Source organism: Vanellus vanellus (assembly GCF_965231255.1).
Source record: "Vanellus vanellus genome assembly, chromosome: 14".
Lineage (NCBI taxonomy): Eukaryota > Metazoa > Chordata > Aves > Charadriiformes > Charadriidae > Vanellus > Vanellus vanellus.
In genome coordinates, this window is record NC_138919.1 from 1,882,999 (window position 1) to 1,907,628 (window position 24,630).

The 24,630-nt window shown below is 51.3% G+C and overlaps 2 protein-coding genes across 2 annotated transcripts in view; both read right to left on the minus strand.

Moving 5' to 3' along the window:
* On the minus strand, nt 1-5,867 carry LOC309677594 (ubinuclein-1-like). Its single transcript, XM_082490427.1, has 7 exons — nt 5,785-5,867; nt 4,725-4,778; nt 3,358-3,487; nt 3,068-3,186; nt 2,143-2,286; nt 1,558-1,745; nt 1-353 (listed from the first exon to the last, which is right to left on the minus strand). Exons 3-6 carry the CDS (start codon nt 3,472-3,474, stop codon nt 1,715-1,717), a joined length of 411 nt encoding a protein of 136 aa, XP_082346553.1. The 5' UTR covers nt 3,475-3,487; nt 4,725-4,778; nt 5,785-5,867; the 3' UTR covers nt 1-353; nt 1,558-1,714.
* LOC309677817 (uncharacterized protein) overlaps nt 3,690-24,630 on the minus strand; it is a gene marked incomplete at its 3' end in the record, with an annotated part of 27,364 nt that continues 6,423 nt past the window's right edge. The window contains exons 6-7 of the mRNA XM_082490713.1: nt 4,725-4,778; nt 3,690-3,938 (exon numbers count right to left, since the gene is read on the minus strand). Of these exons, the coding sequence (XP_082346839.1) occupies nt 3,690-3,938; nt 4,725-4,778 (303 nt within the window). The remainder of the gene's footprint in view (nt 3,939-4,724; nt 4,779-24,630) is intronic.

Sequence of the window (24,630 nt, forward strand, 5' to 3'; positions counted from 1 at the left end):
AAGCGGCAGGAGCCAACATGCAAAACCATTAAATTCATCAGGGGCTCAGCAGAGTAACTGCTCTTTCACAGCAATGGTGCAGATGCCTCTCCAGGAGCCCGTTTCCCTACGTGCAGCTGTGCGATTGCGCCCCATAGTGTTCATGGCAGACACCAAACCAACACACAGGAGTTAGGAGGAGGGGGCTGGTCTTTCATTTTGTCTTTGGAGGAGTCAAGTCTGTTATATGACTAGCGTCTAGTATGCTTTGAAACCAGGAGGCCACCTTAAATCTTGTCTCTGCTGACAGTCTGCAGAGCAGAGGGATCCTTGAGGAAGAGGCGATGGCTTTGATAGCAAGTCAAAGGTTTGCTCTGAAAGCAAGTCAGGAGATGAAGCTCAGATATTTGGGTGCGGTTTACCTGTTTCACGGAGTCAGGACCTCTGTAAGTCTACAGGTCTTTTCAGTGCATCTATTAAAAAACAAATGTAACCTCACAGAATCATAGAATTGTTGAGGTTAGAAGGGACCTCGAAGATCATCAACTCCCACCATTAAGGTGACCTGACAAAACCACTTCTAAAGCATAACCCCTGCTCACTTCACGCCTTGGTCTTCTCCTTGGCCAGCATGTTCTCCAGCCGTCCTGCTGCAGCTGGACTCCGAGTTCAGCCAGCTGCGCTGCTCGCCCTCCCAGCCCCTCTGCCTGCCGGCCGCTGTGGCTGCCCTTGCTCTTACCTGTCGTCCTGGTTTCAGCTGGAATAGAGTTAATTTTCTTTCTAGTGGCTGCTGGGTTTCAGATTTCAGACCCTCAAAGCTGCTGCCGGCTGGGGTTAAACCTAACACCTCTGCACTTGCCATTTTTGAAGAACATGAGCGTCCAGTGCCACGTGTCCAAATGCACCCCAATGATGGAGCCTTGGCCAAACCTTGAAGTTTGTTTTGTCTCCCTTGTGATGCAGTAGTCCTTCAAACACAAAAAAAACGACATTCAGTGGAAAGCCTGCACTCCACAAATTCATCCCAACTCCCGCACTGCGAGGTCCCACCGGTACAGCCTCGCTCAGTGCCTAAAAAAGTCCCCGTGCTGCCTGATCCCTGCCCTCCCACCCCAGAGTGGGTGATGAAAAGGGGAAAATTGAGGTTTTGCAATACCAGAGTGCAGGTAGCGGCACTGAAACTCCCAGAGATGTGCAACCAGCAGTCCGGGCACCCTGGAGTTCACACACTGTTTCTAAGGGGTCCACAAAAAGCAGGTAAGGTGAGCTGCTCCAAGAGCTGCAAGCTGCAGGCACCCGCTCCGGCCAGGAAGAACACAAGCTCAGTGTCTTTTCAAGCAACAAAACACAAACAAGACTCCACCTCTGGCTCTCCCCTCCTTTGCTTGGCACAGTCCAAAACCCGCAGAGGTTTTGGTGAAGCCAAGTCTGAGATTTCAGGCTGCAGTTGAAGGCTCCCAGCTCCAATTTCCTTTCCTAAAGTGAGGACGCCCAGCTGAACTGCTGGAGACGGTTGCTCTCCTGTTCAAAGAGCACTGGAACTTTCTGCCTGCCCATAAGCGACTCTGCCCCACGTACCATGTCTGTGGCGTAGACCGGGGAGGTCATCTTGATCTCCCAGAAGTGCTGCCCATCTGCCAGCTCTTTGTTCCCCCGGATGGTGGCGGTGCTGCAGCTGTACTCCATGTGGAAGTTCACCTTGCGGTTGTCACAGGTCAGCAGGGTGGCTGTCGACTTATTCAGGTCGTCCCACACCCAGTCGAAATCTGCTTGGGAAGCACAGAGGGGACAAGGATGGGCAAAGGCCCTCAGGGAGCCATCCTCAAGCCAATTTTCACCATTTAAGAAGGTAAACCCCAAGCTGTGCAGATCAGAGAGTTGTTTGAGGCATGAACTATTCTGCTGCGTCCCACCAGGGAAGGTTCAGTGCTCCGAACCTGAAGCTGTCAGCATTGACCAGTTCCCATTTCGGTTAACATAGAGATTACCACAGAGATGTGGTAATCTCCATCCTTGGAGATTTCCGACACTCCATAGGACAAGGCCCTGAGCAGTCTGATCTAACTTAGAAGCTAGCCCTTCTTTGAGCAGGGAGAGGACTAATAACCTTCCGAGGTCCCTGAGGACAAGGAATCCCTGGAGTACCACTTGAGGCTTGCTCACCTGGCCTGCATCCAGCCTTTTGGCCAAAGGGGCTTCACCTCTCCATCTAGGAAGGTCTTCACATAATCCTCTAGAGACTGAGCCTTATTCTTGTCAAGGTCATAACCATCCAACTTAATCTTCACCAAGTGGCAAAGCAGCTCCCTGAAGAACAGGAAGATTTCAAATACGGTTACGCGGATTAACTTTCCCCACTTGGAGGTCACTCGCTTTATCCGGGGCTGGATGAATACGCCAGGACACACCCGGCTCTGCACAACACCTCGCTAATAAAACCGACCCTGCGCTGCCTCCGCAAGAAAGAGGAAGGGAAAGGCACCTTCCTCGCTCTGTGTGCGCACGCACACGGATGCGCCAGGGGAAATAAGCCTTGTTACTCCTTCCCTTTTTAATCTCCTGCAACAGCAGAGGTAGTAAACCAGTGCCACAATTACAGGCGTCGTTAACAACCGCAGAACTGAACCTCTCTGGAGACCTTCGTGCCGAGAGGCAATGAGAAGGCATTAAGTGAAACTTGCTTTGCTCTAAATCAAACGGCCATCTACAGAGAAGCACTCCAATTTGATACAGAATAAGATGAAGACAGCGGCGTGGTTGATTCTCCTTTTATCCTTTGTCCCTCTCTCCTTCACCCAGCACTCTCTTCCTTGCCAGACCCCTGGGTGCCAGGGGCAGCAGTCCCCACTACCTCTAACTGCTTTCACAACCACAATCTGGTCTTGTTAAGAGTCTAGTCTGTAGGATTTCAGCAATTCAGCCGAGTTCCTTCGTTTCCCAAACATCTGTCTCTCACTTCTGGCCTCTCCAGAGAGGCTGCTTAGCCCTTCTCTCAGAGTTGGCCTGTGCTTCATGAGAGCAGCCTACAGGTCACAGGGAACCTGCTGAGAAGACCTACAAGTGCCTAAAGGGCAAACAAGGAGCTTACTTGGCAAACTTGGCCTGAGTGTGGGCTTGGCATTCCTCCTGGTACTTGGCCATCTGCTCTGGCATGGCCCTTTCAATGGCTTCCTTTAGCTTCTGTAGAGGCTCCTTCAATCGGCCACCCTAGAGCACAGCACAGCACAGAACAGAAGAGACTGAAGTTCCACATGGTGTGTTCCAGCCGGGACACCCAAATCAGGAAGGTTGAGACCAGCTCTGAACCCACACCACCAGATGCGATGCCTGAACCATGCACAGTGGAGGACACCACCACATTGGGTAGATGACACTCACCTGCTCATAGAGATAAAGCTTACGGGCACGTTTCACCAGAGTGTCCTTACTGCATGGGAAGAACGCAGCCAGGTGGGCGTACACCCCTGACCGGATCTGGCTGTTCAGCTCCCGCATCTGCAGTTCGATGCTGAAGAACAAAACAAACACAGTGTTGACCAGGGACCTGCCAGGGCTTCTCCAAGCAACATGAATGCAAACCTCATGCAACCTGGGGAGCTGGAGGCAGGCAGAGAGGAACAAAGTACAAACCAAACCACACAATGGTTCTTTAGATTTTAGAATCAACAGACTCAAGACCTTTCTCCCAAGCTATGCCTTTTAATCTAGTTTCAGAGACTATGGAAAAGGAAGAAAAGGATGTCAGCAGTCCCATTTATTCTGCAGATCTTCCTGGCAGCTGAAGTGCAGCGGGCTGGAATGCCTTCGGGGAGCGATGGTGGTTGCTTCAAATCCTGCTCCAAGCCCATCCTAATAGCATTGCTCCCGTCCTCCACATCAGGAAAAGGACTCCCTTCTGGGGATTCACCCAGGATCCGCTCCAGGTCCAGGTCAGTTAACAAGTCCATGGCTGTTGCTGCCTGAAGCAGGTTGTTATCACTGGCAAAGGGTCAGCCACCACCTCCGCCTCCCTCACAGCTGCAGGTTTTGCTGGTGACAGTCTCCACTTTCTGCTCTTCATCATTTTTCTTCTGAGCATCCTTCTCCTCCTGAAAATTCTTCAGCATCTCTTTCACACTAAGAGGGCCGCCTTCTTATTTGCATTTAATACTGTAAAGCTGTAAACAAAGTACGGAGGAGGAAAGGGAACTGAAGTGAATACAAGATGAAGGGCAAGAGAGGGGGATACCTTCACCCCAGTTCACTTCAGCCATATTCACCAGTCCCCTGGAAACTCTCAGCACCTTAACCAGTTACATCAGCAAAAATATTCTACGGCCTCTTAAGGTCTTAAGCTCCCGCTGCTCATTCAGCTGGGAGGAGACTGAAGGGTGATCTCATCGCTGAGGGGTGACCTCATTGCAGTCTACACCTTCCTCAAGTGGGACCGCAGAGGGGGAGGTGCTGATCTCCTCTCTCTGGTGACCAGCGATAGGACACGAGGAAATGGAATGAAGCTGCATCAGGGAAAGCGCAGAATGGACTTTAGGAAAAGGTTCTTCACCTAGAAGGTGGTTGGTCACTAGAAAAGGCTCCCCAGGGTAGTGGTCACAGCACCAAGCTTGTCAGAGGTTAAGGAGCGTCTGGACGATGCTCTTAGTCACATGGTTTAGTTTTAGGTTGTCCTGCGAGGAGCAGGAAGTTGGACTTGATGATCCTTATGGGTCCCTTCCAATTAGAGATATTCTATGATCCTAAGGTCATACCTGAGAGTTAAGGATAAGACGGAAGTCCTGACACTTCATCTGGTACCAGATGTCCTAGACAACACAAGGCATTTTCATTCAGTTATATCTTCCTTTTTTTAGTAACTTATCTGTCAGGTGCTCACTTAACAAAATTTAAATTTTAAGTTTCAGTTCCTTTTCTGTAATCCTCTATGCTTTCTGAATGCATTTGTCCCACAACTCTTATGTCAGATTTAATAACTGTTGCTTGTGAAACAACAGCCTGGGAATGATGGAAAGTTGGACGGTGTTAAACAGAACTGCCCTAAAGCAGATTCTAGTGGAGCGGAGGAAACTAAACCCATCTCTGGAAACGAGGCAGACTTCACCATATGCAACACTGCTGTTCTGCACACCACTCTGCTTCTCAAAGCGAGTGCATGCTTGATTTGACCCACAGCTTCCATTTTTAAGACACAGAGTGTAGCTGCCCACCACAGAGAAAAAAATCAATCCATCCATGGCCATCTCCTCGAACAATCCAAGGTAAAGCTCTTCGCAGCTGTACAACCTGAAACTCAGGGGAAGCAGAAAGATTCATCCTGCAGGGTCATCACCTGGGCAATAATTCACAAAAGGACAGGTCTGCCTCAAGGCGAGACCCAAGTTAAAGTAGAATTCTCTCCTCACTGCACAAAGATGACAAGAGTGTAAATCAAATCCACAAAGATATACTATTATTTTCCCCCACACTTTCCTCCCCCAGTCTTGTCCCAGGAGTCGTTAGCCTTCTCTTCAGCCTCTCCAATACCTCTTCCCAACGTCAGTGCCTCTACACAGCTCCACAAAACACCAACATTTCAGCCAGCTCTGCCCCTCTTTGCTCTGACACTCTTGCTGTGGAGCTCTGCTCCTCCCCTCAGCCTCAGCCGCCTTTTTACCTCCCCCTTTGGAAGCAACGTGGGGTTTACCACATGGGGTTTATGCAGCACGCGCTCAAGCCACCCCCACTGCAACGGGTACTACTGCAGCGTCACAAATGCCACCTGTAACCCTGAAGCACGGTGTCGAGCAGCAAGCGTTACCTCCCCGTCCTTACCCAGGTATTGGAAACTTGGACTTTTTTCCTTGTTGTTGGAATCATCTTCCTCCTTCTTCTTCAGTTTTTCACCTCCATCCTCCAACTTCCGCTTCTGCAAATGGTAAAACCAAAGTCAGAATCAAAGCGTCTCCTGATCACAGAATTGAACCTGCAGCCCCAGAGACACTTTGGGCCCTCTCCCAAAAACTGCAGAACAGCTCCTTCCCCACTGCACACAGTAACCCAAACCCCACACAGCTGTCACCACAGTTCTGGCACACACCATCTCCAACAATTCACAGCACACCCAGCTTTTACACGAGAGACTGTTCCATCAATGAAGGTGAAGGGATGACAAGTGCTCCTGCTCCTTCCCCTTTCAGCCACATCGCTTCGGCATTAGGAAAACACGGCAGAACACACACCACCGCAGAGGGCTAAGTACACGCTTTACGACTTAAATGCCAAGCTTACAAACAACACTGGTCGCAGAAACAAGACATCTCAGCACTTGGCGACAGGCTGATGGCGACAGCCCTCACACCACAGAAGCCCCACAGCGAGCCTGAAAGCGCGCGTCTCTGACGTGCCAGGAGAGGGATCCCAGACCAGCACCCAGTGCTCTCCCGCTTCTCCAGAGCAGCGCATCCCAATGCGCCTCACAACATTCTGCAGAAGATGGGGCAGTCCTACAGCACTCCACCTGCACGACGAGCTACCGCTGAAAAGATGAGGGATCACCCTCCTACAAAGTAATAGATTCCACGCCCTAAACGGTACCCCAACTCTGAGATGTTAAAGAGAGGTAAAGAACCCAAATGCCCAGGGATGCAGCTCCAGTGCGGGACACGCCAAATAGCACCCATGCCTCAAGGAAGGCAGCTGCCAGCGTATGACATGGGAAACAGTTCTGACAAATCCTCAGGCCCTATCTACATGGCTTTTCACGCCTTCTCATGATGTTCAACGTGTAATGCTTTCCAGATGCACCCACTTATTTCACACACACAACACTGCACGCCACTTCACAGATGTTCTCCTGACCATCACAGCCCATTACAACGATCAAGGTGGAATTCCTCCTTCAGCCTCATTAGTCCATATCTTAACATCATTCTTCTCAAATTGACTTTGGAAATTACCTCTTGCATCACGTCCACACAGGTGCGATACCGACTGTTACATTCAGGCGATACCAAGGCCGAGGACTTGGACACTACCTGACATCCGGGCACTCAAAACTGTGACTTACCTGAGCCAGTTTTTTGATGCGTTTCTCCAAAGGGGCTGGAATGCCTTCGGGGAGGGATGGCAGTTGCTTCAAATCCTGCTCCAAGCCCATCCCAAGAGCATCTCTCCTATTCTCCGTATCGGGAAAGGGACCCCCTTCTGGGGAATCACCCAGGAGACGCCACAGATGCAAGTCAGTTAACGAGCCCATGGCCTCAAGTGGGTCGTTATCACTGGCCGAGTGCAAAGGATCAGCCACCGCCTCCGCCTCCCTCACGGCTGCAGGTTCTGTCACTGACAGACTCTCCACTTTCTGCTCTTCATCCACTTTCTTCTGAGCATCCTTCTCCTCCTGAAAATTCTGCAGCATCTCCTTCACACTAAGAGCTCCACAGTATTTCTCCTTCCTCTCCTCCTCCTTAGTTGCATATAACACAATAGATCTGTAAACAGAGAAGGAAAGGGAACTGAAGCGAATGCAAGATGAAGGGCAAGAGAGGGGGATACCTTCACCCCAGTTCACTTCAGCCACATGCACCAGTCCCCTGGAAACTCTCAGCCCCCCTTAACCAGTTAAACCAGGTAAAATAGCCTACGGCCTCTTAAGGTCTCAGTGTCCTGCTGCTCGTTCAGCTGGGAGAACAGACGGCTGTCCTTCCTCACTGCAGAGAGACGACGGAACTTAAACCGCCTCCACCGACCTACGCTCTCATTTAGCTACCTGCATTATTCCAGCAAGGGAGACTGGGAAACACACAAACAGCGAGTGCAGAGGAACTGAAGCAAGACAGAGTTCGCGTGGCAGCACCTGGCTGCTTTTTGCCTATTACAACCAGGAGAGCAAATGCCTTTTCACACAGTATCACAGTATGCTAGGGATTGGAACGGACCTCAAAAGATCATCTAGTCCAATCCCCCTGTCGGAGCAGGAACACCTAGATGAGGTTGCACAGGAAGGCGTCCAGGTGAGTCTTGAAAGTCTCCAGAGAAGGAGACTCCACAACCTCCCTGGGCAGCCTGTTCCAGTGCTCTGTCACCCTCACTGAGAAGAAGTTTCTTCTCAAATTTAAGTGGAACCTCTTGTGTTCCAGCTTGAATCCATTACCCCTTGTCCTATCATTGGTTGCTACTGAGAAGAGCCTGGCTCCATCCTCATGACATTCCTCCTTTATATATTTAGAAACGCTAATAAGATCACCCCTCAGTCTCCTCTTCTCCAAACTCAAGAGACCCAGCTCCCTCAGTCTTTCCTCATAAGGGAGATGCTCTACTCCCTGAATCATCTTAGTTGCCCTACGCTGGACTCTCTCCAGCAGCTCTCTGTCCTTCTTGAACTGAGGGGCCCAGAACTGGACACAATATTCCACATGCGGTCTCACCAGGGCAGAGTAGAGGGGAAGGAGGACCTCTCTCCATCTGCTAACCACCCCCCTTCTAATACAGCCCAGGATGCCATTGGCCTTCTTGGCCACAAGGGCACAGTGCTGGCTCATGGTCATCCTGCTGTCCACCAGGACCCCCAGGTCCCTTTCCTCTACACTGCTCTCTAACAGGTAGCTCCCCATCCTATACTGGAACCTGGGGTTGTTTCTGCCCAGATGTAGGACCCTACACTTTCCCTTGTTGTATTTCATTAAGTTATTCCCTGCCCAAATCTCCAGCCTGTCCAAGTCTCTCTGGATGGCAGCACAGCCCTCTGGCGTGTCAGCCACTCCTCCTAGCTTAGTGTCATCAGCAAACTTGCTGATAGTACACTCGATTCCCTCATCTAAATCATTGATGAATATATTGAATAATATGGGCCCCAGTACCGACCCTTGAGGCACTCCACTGCTTACCGGCCTCCAACTGGACTCTGCCCCATTGACTACGACTCTCTGGCTTCTCTCCTTCAGCCAGTTCGCAGTCCACCTAACTATCCGATCATCCAGTCCACACTTCCTCAGTTTAGCCATGAGGATGCTGTGGGAGACCGTGTCAAATGCTTTACTGAAGTCAAGGTAGACCACATCTACCGCTCTGCCATCATCCATCCACCTCGTTACTTCCTCATAAAAGGCTATGAGGTTGGTCAAGCATGACTTCCCCTTGGAAAAGCCATGCTGACTGCCCCTAATAACCCTCTTATCCTTGATATGCCTTGAGAGGGCACCAAGGATAAGCTGTTCCATCAGTTTCCCAGGGATGGAGGTGAGGCTGACCGGTCTATAGTTACCCGGGTCCTCCTTCTTGCCCTTTTTGAAGACTGGAGTGACATTTGCTTTCCTCCAGTCCTCAGGCACCTCGCCCGTTTCCCAAGGCTTGGTAAAGATGGTGGAGAGTGGTCCAGCAATGACTTCAGACAGCTCCTTCAGCACCCGCGGGTGCATCCCATCTGGACCCATGGATTTATGGATGTCCAGGTTGCTTAACTGGTCTCTGACCCAGTCCTCATCGACTAAGGCAAACTCATCCATTGACTTGATTTCATCTTCATCTGGGGTCTCAGCGGAACAGGACTCCTCAGGACAGCCCCCGACAGAGTAGACAGAGACAAAGAAGGCATTCAGTAGTTCTGCCTTCTCCGTATCTTCTGTCACCAGGGCACCCACCCCATTCAGTAGTGGGCCTACATTGCCTCGGGTGTTAGTTTTATCTGCCATGTATTTGAAAAAGCTCTTCCTGTTGTCCTTGACCCCTCTTGCCAGGTTTAACTCTAAGGAGGCCTTAGCTTTCCTAGTTGCCTCTCTACATCCCCTGACAGCAGCCCTGTACTCTTCCCAAGTGGTCAGCCCCTCCTTCCATGACCGATAAACTCTCTTCTTCCACTTGAGCTTGCCAAGCAGTTCCCTCTTTAGCCACACAGGTCTCCTGGCTCCCTTCCTTGACTTCCTACGTGTCGGGATGCTCTGATCTTGAGCTTGGTAGAAGCAGTCCCTGAATGCTGACCAGCTATCCTGGGCACCTTTACCTTCAAACAGCTTTCTCCACGGGATTTCCCCTAGTGATTGTTTGAAAAGGCCAAAGTTTGCCCTGCTGAAGTCCAGGGTTCCTTGATCACTAAGAAGGAATCCTGCATGCATGGAACCAGCTCAGGCGTGCTTTGGTGTTGGTGTTACCCAAGCAGGAAAAAGGAAATCCAGAAGGACAGATACAGGAAGAAGGAAAAAACTGGAAGGAAACCATAGCAAAAGAGACACACGCAACAGATACTGACCTGGAAACAGACCCGCCAGGCACACCAAAGCAAGGACAGACCAAGAGCACAAGCAGACCCACAACAGGAAGAATAACCACTCAGGTTTACAGCCCAAAAGGAGAGAAGCTATAAAAACAGGCTGAGCGCTCACACAAGAATTACTTTGGGCAGGAGTACAAGCGAGTGCACAGCCAGGCCACCCATGGCCTTCTACCCTCTTCCTCCCTGCCTGCCCGACACTCATACAGCGCCGAGTTCATGCCCTTCCTGCCCGCCTTTCCTCCCCCAGACTTGTCCCAGGAGTCGTTAGCCTTCTCTTCAGCCTCTCCAATACCTCTTCCCAACGTCAGTGCCTCTACACAGCTCCACAAAACACCAACATTTCAGCCAGCTCTGCCCCTTTTTGCTCTGACACTCTTGCTGTGGAGCTCTGCTCCTCCCCTCAGCCTCAGCCGCCTTTTTACCTCCCCCTTTGGAAGCAACGCGGGGTTTACCTCTTGGGGTTTATGCAGCACACGCTCAAGCCACCCCCACTGCAACGGGTACTACTGCAGCGTCACAAATGCCACCTGTAACCCTGAAGCACGGTGTCGAGCAGCAAACGTTACCTCCCCGTCCTTACCCAGCTATCGGAAACTTGGACTTCTTTTTCTTCTTGTTAGAATCATCTTTCTTCTTCTTCTTCAGTTTTTCACCTCCATCCTCCAACTTCCGTTTCTGCAAATGGTAAAACCAAAGTCAGAATCAAAGCGTCTCCTGATCGCAGAATTGAACCTGCAGCCCCAGAGACACTTTGGGCCCTCTCCCAAAAACTGCAGAACAGCTCCTTCCCCACTGCACACAGTAACCCAAACCCCACACAGCCGTCACCACAGTTCTGGCACACACCATCTCCAACAATTCACAGCACACCCAGCTTTTACACGAGAGACGGTCCCATCAATGAAGGTGAAGGGATGACAAGTGCTCCTGTCCTTCCCCTTTCAGCCGCATCGCTTTGGCATTAGGAAAACACGGCAGAACACACACCACCGCAGAGGGCTAAGTACACGCTTTACGACTTAAATGCCAAGCTTACAAACAACACTGGTCACAGAAACAAGACATCTCAGCACTTGGCGACAGCCCTCACACCACAGAAGCCCCACAGCGAGCCTGAAAGCACACGTCTCTGACGTGCCAGGAGAGGGATCCCTGACGAGCACCCAGTGCTCTCCCGCTTCTCCAGAGCAGCGCGTCCCAAAGCGCCTCACAACATTCTGCAGAAGATGGGGCAGTCCTACAGCACTCCACCTGCACGACGAGCTACCGCTGAAAAGATGAGGGATCACCCTCCTACAAAGTAATAGGTTCCACGCCCTAAACGGTACCCCAACTCTGAGATATTAAAGAGAGGTAAAGAACCCAAATGCCCAGGGATACAGCTCCAGTGCGGGACATGCCAAATAGCACCCATGCCTCAAGGAAGGCATCTGCCAGCGTATGACATGGGAAACAGTTCTGAGAAATCCTCAGGCCCCATCTACACGGCTTTTCACGCCTTCTCACAATGTACAACACGTAATATTTTACAGATGCGCCCACTTATTTCACACACACAACACTGCACGCCACTTCACAGATGCTCTCCTGACCATCACAGCACATTACAACGATCAAGGTGGAATTCCTCCTTCAGCCTCATTAGTCCATATCTTAACTTCATTCTTCTCAAATTCACTTAGGAAATTACCTCTTGCATCACGTCCACAATTTGCCAAGAGAGGCAGAGGAGACACCATGAGAGCTCTGATACCGACTGTTACATTCAGGCGATACCAAGGCCAAGGACTTGGACACTACCTGACATCCAGGCACTCAAAAATGTGACTTACCTGAGCCAGTTTTTTGATGCGTTTCTCCAAAGGGGCTGGAATGCCTTCGGGGAGGGATGGCAGTTGCTTCAAATCCTGCTCCAAGCCCATCCCAGGAGCATCTCTCCCATTCGCTGTATCAGGAAAGGGACCCCCTTCTGGGGAATCACCCAAGAGCCGCCACAGATGCAGGTCAGTTAACGAGCCCATGGCCTCAAGTGGGTCGTTATCACTGGCATGGCCAAAGACCGAGGGCAAAGGATCAGCCACCGCCTCTGCCTCCCTCAGGGCTGCAGGTTCTGCCACACACAGACTCTCCAATTTTTGGTCTTCATCCATTTTCTTCTGAGCATCCTTCTCCTCCTGAGAATTCTGCAGCATCTCCTTCACCTTAAGAGCTCCACAGTATTTCTCCTTCCTCTCCTCCTCCTTAGTTGCATATAACACCACAGATCTGTGAACAGAGAAGGGAACTGAAGCGAATGCAAGATGAAGGGCAAGAGAGGGGGATACCTTCACCCCAGTTCACTTCAGCCACATGCACCAGTCCCCTGGAAACTCTCAGCCCCCCTTAACCAGTTAAACCAGGTAAAATAGCCTATGGCCTCTTAAGGTCTCAGTGTCCCGCTGCTCGTTCAGCTGGGAGAACAGACGGCTGTCCTTCCTCACTGCAGAGAGATGACGGAGCTTAAACCGCCTCCACCGACCTACGCTCTCATTTAGCTACCTGCATTATTCCAGCAAGGGAGACTGGGAAACACACAAACAGCGAGTGCAGAGGAACTGAAGCAAGACAGAGTTCGCGTGGCAGCACCTGGCTGCTTTTTGCCTATTACAACCAGGAGAGCAAATGCCTTTTCCTTGATCACTAAGAAGGAATCCTGCATGCATGGAACCAGCTCAGGCGTGCTTTGGTGTTGGTGTTACCCAAGCAGGAAAAAGGAAATCCAGAAGGACAGATACAGGAAGAAGGAAAAAACTGGAAGGAAACCATAGCAAAAGAGACACACGCAACAGATACTGACCTGGAAACAGACCCGCCAGGCACACCAAAGCAAGGACAGACCAAGAGCACAAGCAGACCCACAACAGGAAGAATAACCACTCAGGTTTACAGCCCAAAAGGAGAGAAGCTATAAAAACAGGCTGAGCGCTCACACAAGAATTACTTTGGGCAGGAGTACAAGCGAGTGCACAGCCAGGCCACCCATGGCCTTCTACCCTCTTCCTCCCTGCCTGCCCGACACTCATACAGCGCCGAGTTCATGCCCTTCCTGCCCGCCTTTCCTCCCCCAGACTTGTCCCAGGAGTCGTTAGCCTTCTCTTCAGCCTCTCCAATACCTCTTCCCAACGTCAGTGCCTCTACACAGCTCCACAAAACACCAACATTTCAGCCAGCTCTGCCCCTTTTTGCTCTGACACTCTTGCTGTGGAGCTCTGCTCCTCCCCTCAGCCTCAGCCGCCTTTTTACCTCCCCTTTGGAAGCAACGCGGGGTTTACCTCTTGGGGTTTATGCAGCACGCGCTCAAGCCACCCCCACTACAACGGGTACTACTGCAGCGTAACAAATGCCACCTGTAACCCTGAAGCACGGTGTCGAGCAGCAAGCGTAACCTCCCCGTCCTTACCCAGCTATTGGAAACTTGGACTTGTTTTCCTTGGTGTTAGAATCATCTTCCTCCTTCTTCTTCTTATTCTTCTTCTTCTTCTTCTTTTTCTGTTCTTCACCTCCATCCATTAACTTCCATGTCTGGAGAGGGTAAAATCCAAGTCAGAATCAAAGCATCTCCTGTTTGCGGAATTTCACCTGCAGCCCCAGAGACACTTTGGGCCTTCTCCCAACACCTGCAGAACAGCTCCTTCCCCACTGCACACAGTAACCCAAACCCCACACAGCCGTCACCACAGTTCTGGCACACACCATCTCCAACAATTCACAGCACACCCAGCTTTTACACGAGAGACGGTCCCATCAATGAAGGTGAAGGGATGACAAGTGCTCCTGTCCTTCCCCTTTCAGCCGCATCGCTTTGGCATTAGGAAAACACGGCAGAACACACACCACCGCAGAGGGCTAAGTACATGCTTTACGACTTAAATGCCAAGCTTACAAACAACACTGGTCGCAGAAACAAGACATCTCAGCACTTGGCGACAGCCCTCACACCACAGAAGCCCCACAGCGAGCCTGAAAGCACGCGTCTCTGACGTGCCAGGAGAGGGATCCCAGACCAGCACCTAGTGCTCTCCCGCTTCTCCAGAGCAGCGCATCCCAAAGCGCCTCACAACATTCTGCAGAAGATGGGGCAGTACCACAGCACTCCACCTGCACGACGAGCTACCGCTGAAAAGATGAGGGATCACCCTCCTACAAAGTAATAGATTCCACGCCCTAAACGGTACCCCAACTCTGAGATGTTAAAGAGAGGTAAAGAACCCAAATGCCCAGGGATGCAGCTCCAGTGCGGGACACGCCAAATAGCACCCATGCCTCAAGGAAGGCAGCTGCCAGCGTATGACATGGGAAACAGTTCTGACAAATCCTCAGGCCCTATCTACATGGCTTTTCACGCCTTCTCATGATGTTCAACGTGTAATGCTTTCCAGATGCACCCACTTATTTCACACACACAACACTGCACGCCACTTCACAGATGTTCTCCTGACCATCACAGCCCATTACAACGATCAAGGTGGAATTCCTCCTTCAGCCTCATTAGTCCATATCTTAACATCATTCTTCTCAAATTGACTTTGGAAATTACCTCTTGCATCACGTCCACACAGGTGCGATACCGACTGTTACATTCAGGCGATACCAAGGCCGAGGACTTGGACACTACCTGACATCCGGGCACTCAAAACTGTGACTTACCTGAGCCAGTTTTTTGATGCGTTTCTCCAAAGGGGCTGGAATGCCTTCGGGGAGGGATGGCAGTTGCTTCAAATCCTGCTCCAAGCCCATCCCAAGAGCATCTCTCCCATTCTCTGTATCGGGAAAGGGACCCCCTTCTGGGGAATCACCCAGGAGACGCCACAGATGCAAGTCAGTTAACGAGCCCATGGCCTCAAGTGGGTCGTTATCACTGGCCGAGTGCAAAGGATCAGCCACCGCCTCCGCCTCCCTCACGGCTGCAGGTTCTGTCACTGACAGACTCTCCACTTTCTGCTCTTCATCCACTTTCTTCTGAGCATCCTTCTCCTCCTGAAAATTCTGCAGCATCTCCTTCACACTAAGAGCTCCACAGTATTTCTCCTTCCTCTCCTCCTCCTTAGTTGCATATAACACAATAGATCTGTAAACAGAGAAGGAAAGGGAACTGAAGCGAATGCAAGATGAAGGGCAAGAGAGGGGGATACCTTCACCCCAGTTCACTTCAGCCACATGCACCAGTCCCCTGGAAACTCTCAGCCCCCCTTAACCAGTTAAACCAGGTAAAATAGCCTACGGCCTCTTAAGGTCTCAGTGTCCTGCTGCTCGTTCAGCTGGGAGAACAGACGGCTGTCCTTCCTCACTGCAGAGAGACGACGGAACTTAAACCGCCTCCACCGACCTACGCTCTCATTTAGCTACCTGCATTATTCCAGCAAGGGAGACTGGGAAACACACAAACAGCGAGTGCAGAGGAACTGAAGCAAGACAGAGTTCGCGTGGCAGCACCTGGCTGCTTTTTGCCTATTACAACCAGGAGAGCAAATGCCTTTTCACACAGTATCACAGTATGCTAGGGATTGGAACGGACCTCAAAAGATCATCTAGTCCAATCCCCCTGTCGGAGCAGGAACACCTAGATGAGGTTGCACAGGAAGGCGTCCAGGTGAGTCTTGAAAGTCTCCAGAGAAGGAGACTCCACAACCTCCCTGGGCAGCCTGTTCCAGTGCTCTGTCACCCTCACTGAGAAGAAGTTTCTTCTCAAATTTAAGTGGAACCTCTTGTGTTCCAGCTTGAATCCATTACCCCTTGTCCTATCATTGGTTGCTACTGAGAAGAGCCTGGCTCCATCCTCATGACATTCCTCCTTTATATATTTAGAAACGCTAATAAGATCACCCCTCAGTCTCCTCTTCTCCAAACTCAAGAGACCCAGCTCCCTCAGTCTTTCCTCATAAGGGAGATGCTCTACTCCCTGAATCATCTTAGTTGCCCTACGCTGGACTCTCTCCAGCAGCTCTCTGTCCTTCTTGAACTGAGGGGCCCAGAACTGGACACAATATTCCACATGCGGTCTCACCAGGGCAGAGTAGAGGGGAAGGAGGACCTCTCTCCATCTGCTAACCACCCCCCTTCTAATACAGCCCAGGATGCCATTGGCCTTCTTGGCCACAAGGGCACAGTGCTGGCTCATGGTCATCCTGCTGTCCACCAGGACCCCCAGGTCCCTTTCCTCTACACTGCTCTCTAACAGGTAGCTCCCCATCCTATACTGGAACCTGGGGTTGTTTCTGCCCAGATGTAGGACCCTACACTTTCCCTTGTTGTATTTCATTAAGTTATTCCCTGCCCAAATCTCCAGCCTGTCCAAGTCTCTCTGGATGGCAGCACAGCCCTCTGGCGTGTCAGCCACTCCTCCTAGCTTAGTGTCATCAGCAAACTTGCTGATAGTACACTCGATTCCCTCATCTAAATCATTGATGAATATATTGAATAATATGGGCCCCAGTACCGACCCTTGAGGCACTCCACTGCTTACCGGCCTCCAACTGGACTCTGCCCCATTGACTACGACTCTCTGGCTTCTCTCCTTCAGCCAGTTCGCAGTCCACCTAACTATCCGATCATCCAGTCCACACTTCCTCAGTTTAGCCATGAGGATGCTGTGGGAGACCGTGTCAAATGCTTTACTGAAGTCAAGGTAGACCACATCTACCGCTCTGCCATCATCCATCCACCTCGTTACTTCCTCATAAAAGGCTATGAGGTTGGTCAAGCATGACTTCCCCTTGGAAAAGCCATGCTGACTGCCCCTAATAACCCTCTTATCCTTGATATGCCTTGAGAGGGCACCAAGGATAAGCTGTTCCATCAGTTTCCCAGGGATGGAGGTGAGGCTGACCGGTCTATAGTTACCCGGGTCCTCCTTCTTGCCCTTTTTGAAGACTGGAGTGACATTTGCTTTCCTCCAGTCCTCAGGCACCTCGCCCGTTTCCCAAGGCTTGGTAAAGATGGTGGAGAGTGGTCCAGCAATGACTTCAGACAGCTCCTTCAGCACCCGCGGGTGCATCCCATCTGGACCCATGGATTTATGGATGTCCAGGTTGCTTAACTGGTCTCTGACCCAGTCCTCATCGACTAAGGCAAACTCATCCATTGACTTGATTTCATCTTCATCTGGGGTCTCAGCGGAACAGGACTCCTCAGGACAGCCCCCGACAGAGTAGACAGAGACAAAGAAGGCATTCAGTAGTTCTGCCTTCTCCGTATCTTCTGTCACCAGGGCACCCACCCCATTCAGTAGTGGGCCTACATTGCCTCGGGTGTTAGTTTTATCTGCCATGTATTTGAAAAAGCTCTTCCTGTTGTCCTTGACCCCTCTTGCCAGGTTTAACTCTAAGGAGGCCTTAGCTTTCCTAGTTGCCTCTCTACATCCCCTGACAGCAGCCCTGTACTCTTCCCAAGTGGTCAGCCCCTCCTTCCATGACCGATAAACTCTCTTCTTCCACTTGAGCTTGCCAAGCAGTTCCCTCTTTAGCCACACAGGTCTCCTGGCTCCCTTCCTTGACTTCCTACGTGTCGGGATGCTCTGATCTTGAGCTTGGTAGAAGCAGTCCCTGAATGCTGACCAGCTATCCTGGGCACCTTTACCTTCAAACAGCTTTCTCCACGGGATTTCCCCTAGTGATTGTTTGAAAAGGCCAAAGTTTGCCCTGCTGAAGTCCAGGGTTCCTTGATCACTAAGAAGGAATCCTGCATGCATGGAACCAGCTCAGGCGTGCTTTGGTGTTGGTGTTACCCAAGCAGGAAAAAGGAAATCCAGAAGGACAGATACAGGAAGAAGGAAAAAACTGGAAGGAAACCATAGCAAAAGAGACACACGCAACAGATACTGACCTGGAAACAGACCCGCCAGGCACACCAAAGCAAGGACAGACCAAGAGCACAAGCAGACCCACAACAGGAAGAATAACCACTCAGGTTTACAGCCCAAAAGGAGAGAAGCTATAAAAACAGGCTGAGCGCTCACACAAGAATTACTTTGGGCAGGAGTACAAGCGAGTGCACAGCCAGGCCACCCATGGCCTTCTACCCTCTTCCTCCCTGCCTGCCCGACACTCATACAGCGCCGAGTTCATGCCCTTCCTGCCCGCCTTTCCTCCCCCAGACTTGTCCCAGGAGTCGTTAGCCTTCTCTTCAGCCTCTCCAATACCTCTTCCCAACGTCAGTGCCTCTACACAGCTCCACAAAACACCAACATTTCAGCCAGCTCTGCCCCTCTTTGCTCCGACACTCTTGCTGTGGAGCTCTGCTCCTCCCCTCAGCCTCAGCCGCCTTTTTACCTCCCCCTTTGGAAGCAACGTGGGGTTTACCTCTTGGGGTTTATGCAGCACGCGCTCAAGCCACCCCCACTGCAACGGGTACTACTGCAGCGTCACAAATGCCACCTGTAACCCTGAAGCACGGTGTCGAGCAGCAAACGTTACCTCCCCGTCCTTACCCAGCTATCGGAAACTTGGACTTCTTTTTCTTCTTGTTAGAATCATCTTTCTTCTTCTTCTTCTTCAGTTTTTCACCTCCATCCTCCAACTTCCGTTTCTGCAAATGGTAAAACCAAAGTCAGAATCAAAGCGTCTCCTGATCGCAGAATTGAACCTGCAGCCCCAGAGACACTTTGGGCCCTCTCCCAAAAACTGCAGAACAGCTCCTTCCCCACTGCACACAGTAACCCAAACCCCACACAGCCGTCACCACAGTTCTGGCACACACCATCTCCAACAATTCACAGCACACCCAGCTTTTACACGAGAGACGGTCCCATCAATGAAGGTGAAGGGATGACAAGTGCTCCTGCTCCTTCCCCTTTCAGCCGCATCGCTTTGGCATTAGGAAAACACGGCAGAACACACACCACCGCAGAGGGCTAAGTACACGCTTTACGACTTAAATGCCAAGCTTACAAACAACACTGGTCACAGAAACAAGACATCTCAGCACTTGGCGACAGCCCTCACACCACAGAAGCCCCACAGCGAGCCTGAAAGCACACGTCTCTGACGTGCCAGGAGAGGGATCCCTGACGAGCACCCAGTGCTCTCCCGCTTCTCGAGAGCAGCACGTCCCAAAGCGCCTCACAACATTCTGCAGAAGATGGGGCAGTCCTACAGCACTCCACCTGCACGACGAGCTACCGCTGAAAAGATGAGGGATCACCCTCCTACAAAGTAATAGGTTCCACGCCCTAAACGGTACCCCAACTCTGAGATATTAAAGAGAGGTAAAGAACCCAAATGCCCAGGGATACAGCACCAGTGCGGGACATGCCAAATAGCACCCATGCCTCAAGGAAGGCATCTGCCAGCGTATGACATGGGAAACAGTTCTGAGAAATCCTCAGGCCCCATCTACACGGCTTTTCACGCCTTCTCACAATGTACAACACGTAATATTTTACAGATGCGCCCACTTATTTCACGCACACAACACTGCACGCCACTTCACAGATGCTCTCCTGACCATCACAGCACATTACAACGATCAAGGTGGAATTCCTCCTTCAGCCTCATTAGTCCATATCTTAACTTCATTCTTCTCAAATTGACTTAGGAAATTACCTCTTGCATCACGTCCACAATTTGCCAAGAGAGGCAGAGGAGACACCATGAGAGCTCTGATACCGACTGTTACATTCAGGCGATACCAAGGCCAAGGACTTGGACACTACCTGACATCCAGGCACTCAAAAATGTGACTTACCTGAGCCAGTTTTTTGATGCGTTTCTCCAAAGGGGCTGGAATGCCTTCGGGGAGGGATGGCAGTTGCTTCAAATCCTGCTCCAAGCCCATCCCAGGAGCATCTCTCCCATTCGCTGTATCAGGAAAGGGACCCCCTTCTGGGGAATCACCCAAGAGCCGCCACAGATGCAGGTCAGTTAACGAGCCCATGGCCTCAAGTGGGTCGTTATCACTGGCATGGCCAAAGACCGAGGGCAAAGGATCAGCCACCGCCTCTGCCTCCCTCAGGGCTGCAGGTTCTGCCACACACAGACTCTCCAATTTTTGGTCTTCATCCATTTTCTTCTGAGCATCCTTCTCCTCCTGAGAATTCTGCAGCATCTCCTTCACCTTAAGAGCTCCACAGTATTTCTCCTTCCTCTCCTCCTCCTTAGTTGCATATAACACCACAGATCTGTGAACAGAGAAGGGAACTGAAGCGAATGCAAGATGAAGGGCAAGAGAGGGGGATACCTTCACCCCAGTTCACTTCAGCCACATGCACCAGTCCCCTGGAAACTCTCAGCCCCCCTTAACCAGTTAAACCAGGTAAAATAGCCTATGGCCTCTTAAGGTCTCAGTGTCCCGCTGCTCGTTCAGCTGGGAGAACAGACGGCTGTCCTTCCTCACTGCAGAGAGATGACGGAGCTTAAACCGCCTCCACCGACCTACGCTCTCATTTAGCTACCTGCATTATTCCAGCAAGGGAGACTGGGAAACACACAAACAGCGAGTGCAGAGGAACTGAAGCAAGACAGAGTTCGCGTGGCAGCACCTGGCTGCTTTTTGCCTATTACAACCAGGAGAGCAAATGCCTTTTCCTTGATCACTAAGAAGGAATCCTGCATGCATGGAACCAGCTCAGGCGTGCTTTGGTGTTGGTGTTACCCAAGCAGGAAAAAGGAAATCCAGAAGGACAGATACAGGAAGAAGGAAAAAACTGGAAGGAAACCATAGCAAAAGAGACACACGCAACAGATACTGACCTGGAAACAGACCCGCCAGGCACACCAAAGCAAGGACAGCTATAAAAACAGGCTGAGCGCTCACACAAGAATTACTTTGGGCAGGAGTACAAGCGAGTGCACAGCCAGGCCACCCATGGCCTTCTACCCTCTTCCTCCCTGCCTGCCCGACACTCATACAGCGCCGAGTTCATGCCCTTCCTGCCCGCCTTTCCTCCCCCAGACTTGTCCCAGGAGTCGTTAGCCTTCTCTTCAGCCTCTCCAATACCTCTTCCCAACGTCAGTGCCTCTACACAGCTCCACAAAACACCAACATTTCAGCCAGCTCTGCCCCTTTTTGCTCTGACACTCTTGCTGTGGAGCTCTGCTCCTCCCCTCAGCCGCCTTTTTACCTCCCCTTTGGAAGCAACGCGGGGTTTACCTCTTGGGGTTTATGCAGCACGCGCTCAAGCCACCCCCACTGCAACGGGTACTACTGCAGCGTAACAAATGCCACCTGTAACCCTGAAGCACGGTGTCGAGCAGCAAGCGTAACCTCCCCGTCCTTACCCAGCTATTGGAAACTTGGACTTGTTTTCCTTGGTGTTAGAATCATCTTCCTCCTCCTTCTTCTTCTTCTTCTTCTTCTTCTTCTTTTTCTGTTCTTCACCTCCATCCATTAACTTCCATGTCTGGAGAGGGTAAAATCCAAGTCAGAATCAAAGCATCTCCTGTTTGCGGAATTTCACCTGCAGCCCCAGAGACACTTTGGGCCTTCTCCCAACACCTGCAGAACAGCTCCTTCCCCACTGCACACAGTAACCCAAACCCCACACAGCCGTCACCACAGTTCTGGCACACACCATCTCCAACAATTCACAGCACACCCAGCTTTTACACGAGAGACGGTCCCATCAATGAAGGTGAAGGGATGACAAGTGCTCCTGTCCTTCCCCTTTCAGCCGCATCGCTTTGGCATTAGGAAAACACGGCAGAACACACACCACCGCAGAGGGCTAAGTACATGCTTTACGACTTAAATGCCAAGCTTACAAACAACACTGGTCACAGAAACAAGACATCTCAGCACTTGGCGACAGCCCTCACACCACAGAAGCCCCACAGCGAGCCTGAAAGCGCGCGTCTCTGACGTGCCAGGAGAGGGATCCCTGATCAGCACCCAGTGCTCTCCCGCTTCTCCAGAGCAGCACATCCCAAAGCGCCTCACAACATTCTGCAGAAGATGGGGCAGTCCTACAGCACTCCACCTGCACGACGAGCTACCGCTGAAAAGATGAGGGATCACCCTCCTACAAAGTAATAGGTTCCACGCCCTAAACGGTACCCCAACTCTGAGATATTAAAGAGAGGTAAAGAACCCAAATGCCCAGGGATACAGCACCAGTGCGGGACATGCCAAATAGCACCCATGCCTCAAGGAAGGCATCTGCCAGCGTATGACATGGGAAACAGTTCTGAGAAATCCTCAGGCCCCATCTACACGGCTTTTCACGCCTTCTCACAATGTACAACACGTAATATTTTACAGATGCGCCCACTTATTTCACGCACACAACACTGCACGCCACTTCACAGATGCTCTCCTGACCATCACAGCACATTACAACGATCAAGGTGGAATTCCTCCTTCAGCCTCATTAGTCCATATCTTAACTTCATTCTTCTCAAATTGACTTAGGAAATTACCTCTTGCATCACGTCCACAATTTGCCAAGAGAGGCAGAGGAGACACCATGAGAGCTCTGATACCGACTGTTACATTCAGGCGATACCAAGGCCAAGGACTTGGACACTACCTGACATCCAGGCACTCAAAAATGTGACTTACCTGAGCCAGTTTTTTGATGCGTTTCTCCAAAGGGGCTGGAATGCCTTCGGGGAGGGATGGCAGTTGCTTCAAATCCTGCTCCAAGCCCATCCCAGGAGCATCTCTCCCATTCGCTGTATCAGGAAAGGGACCCCCTTCTGGGGAATCACCCAAGAGCCGCCACAGATGCAGGTCAGTTAACGAGCCCATGGCCTCAAGTGTGTCGTTATCACTGGCATGGCCAAAGACCGAGGGCAAAGGATCAGCCACCGCCTCTGCCTCCCTCAGGGCTGCAGGTTCTGCCACACACAGACTCTCCAATTTTTGGTCTTCATCCATTTTCTTCTGAGCATCCTTCTCCTCCTGAGAATTCTGCAGCATCTCCTTCACCTTAAGAGCTCCACAGTATTTCTCCTTCCTCTCCTCCTCCTTAGTTGCATATAACACCACAGATCTGTGAACAGAGAAGGGAACTGAAGCGAATGCAAGATGAAGGGCAAGAGAGGGGGATACCTTCACCCCAGTTCACTTCAGCCACATGCACCAGTCCCCTGGAAACTCTCAGCCCCCCTTAACCAGTTAAACCAGGTAAAATAGCCTATGGCCTCTTAAGGTCTCAGTGTCCCGCTGCTCGTTCAGCTGGGAGAACAGACGGCTGTCCTTCCTCACTGCAGAGAGATGACGGAGCTTAAACCGCCTCCACCGACCTACGCTCTCATTTAGCTACCTGCATTATTCCAGCAAGGGAGACTGGGAAACACACAAACAGCGAGTGCAGAGGAACTGAAGCAAGACAGAGTTCGCGTGGCAGCACCTGGCTGCTTTTTGCCTATTACAACCAGGAGAGCAAATGCCTTTTCCTTGATCACTAAGAAGGAATCCTGCATGCATGGAACCAGCTCAGGCGTGCTTTGGTGTTGGTGTTACCCAAGCAGGAAAAAGGAAATCCAGAAGGACAGATACAGGAAGAAGGAAAAAACTGGAAGGAAACCATAGCAAAAGAGACACACGCAACAGATACTGACCTGGAAACAGACCCGCCAGGCACACCAAAGCAAGGACAGCTATAAAAACAGGCTGAGCGCTCACACAAGAATTACTTTGGGCAGGAGTACAAGCGAGTGCACAGCCAGGCCACCCATGGCCTTCTACCCTCTTCCTCCCTGCCTGCCCGACACTCATACAGTGCCGAGTTCATGCCCTTCCTGCCCGCCTTTCCTCCCCCAGACTTGTCCCAGGAGTCGTTAGCCTTCTCTTCAGCCTCTCCAATACCTCTTCCCAACGTCAGTGCCTCTACACAGCTCCACAAAACACCAACATTTCAGCCAGCTCTGCCCCTTTTTGCTCTGACACTCTTGCTGTGGAGCTCTGCTCCTCCCCTCAGCCTCAGCCGCCTTTTTACCTCCCCTTTGGAAGCAACGCGGGGTTTACCTCTTGGGGTTTATGCAGCACGCGCTCAAGCCACCCCCACTGCAACGGGTACTACTGCAGCGTAACAAATGCCACCTGTAACCCTGAAGCACGGTGTCGAGCAGCAAGCGTAACCTCCCCGTCCTTACCCAGCTATTGGAAACTTGGACTTGTTTTCCTTGGTGTTAGAATCATCTTCCTCCTTCTTCTTCTTCTTCTTCTTCTTCTTCTTCTTTTTCTGTTCTTCACCTCCATCCATTAACTTCCATGTCTGGAGAGGGTAAAATCCAAGTCAGAATCAAAGCATCTCCTGTTTGCGGAATTTCACCTGCAGCCCCAGAGACACTTTGGGCCTTCTCCCAACACCTGCAGAACAGCTCCTTCCCCACTGCACACAGTAACCCAAACCCCACACAGCCGTCACCACAGTTCTGGCACACACCATCTCCAACAATTCACAGCACACCCAGCTTTTACACGAGAGACGGTCCCAT

Coding starts and splice junctions, on each gene's coding strand:
- LOC309677594 (XM_082490427.1), bottom strand. CDS start 3,474: ATGCGGGAGCTGAACAGCCAGATCCGGTCAGGGGTGTACGCCCACCTG. Junction 3,187..3,357: donor AGCTTTATCTCTATGAGCAG/GTGAGTGTCATC, acceptor GCTGTGCTCTAG/GGTGGCCGATTGAAGGAGCC. Junction 1,746..2,142: donor AAAGGCTGGATGCAGGCCAG/GTGAGCAAGCCT, acceptor CTTCCCAAGCAG/ATTTCGACTGGGTGTGGGAC.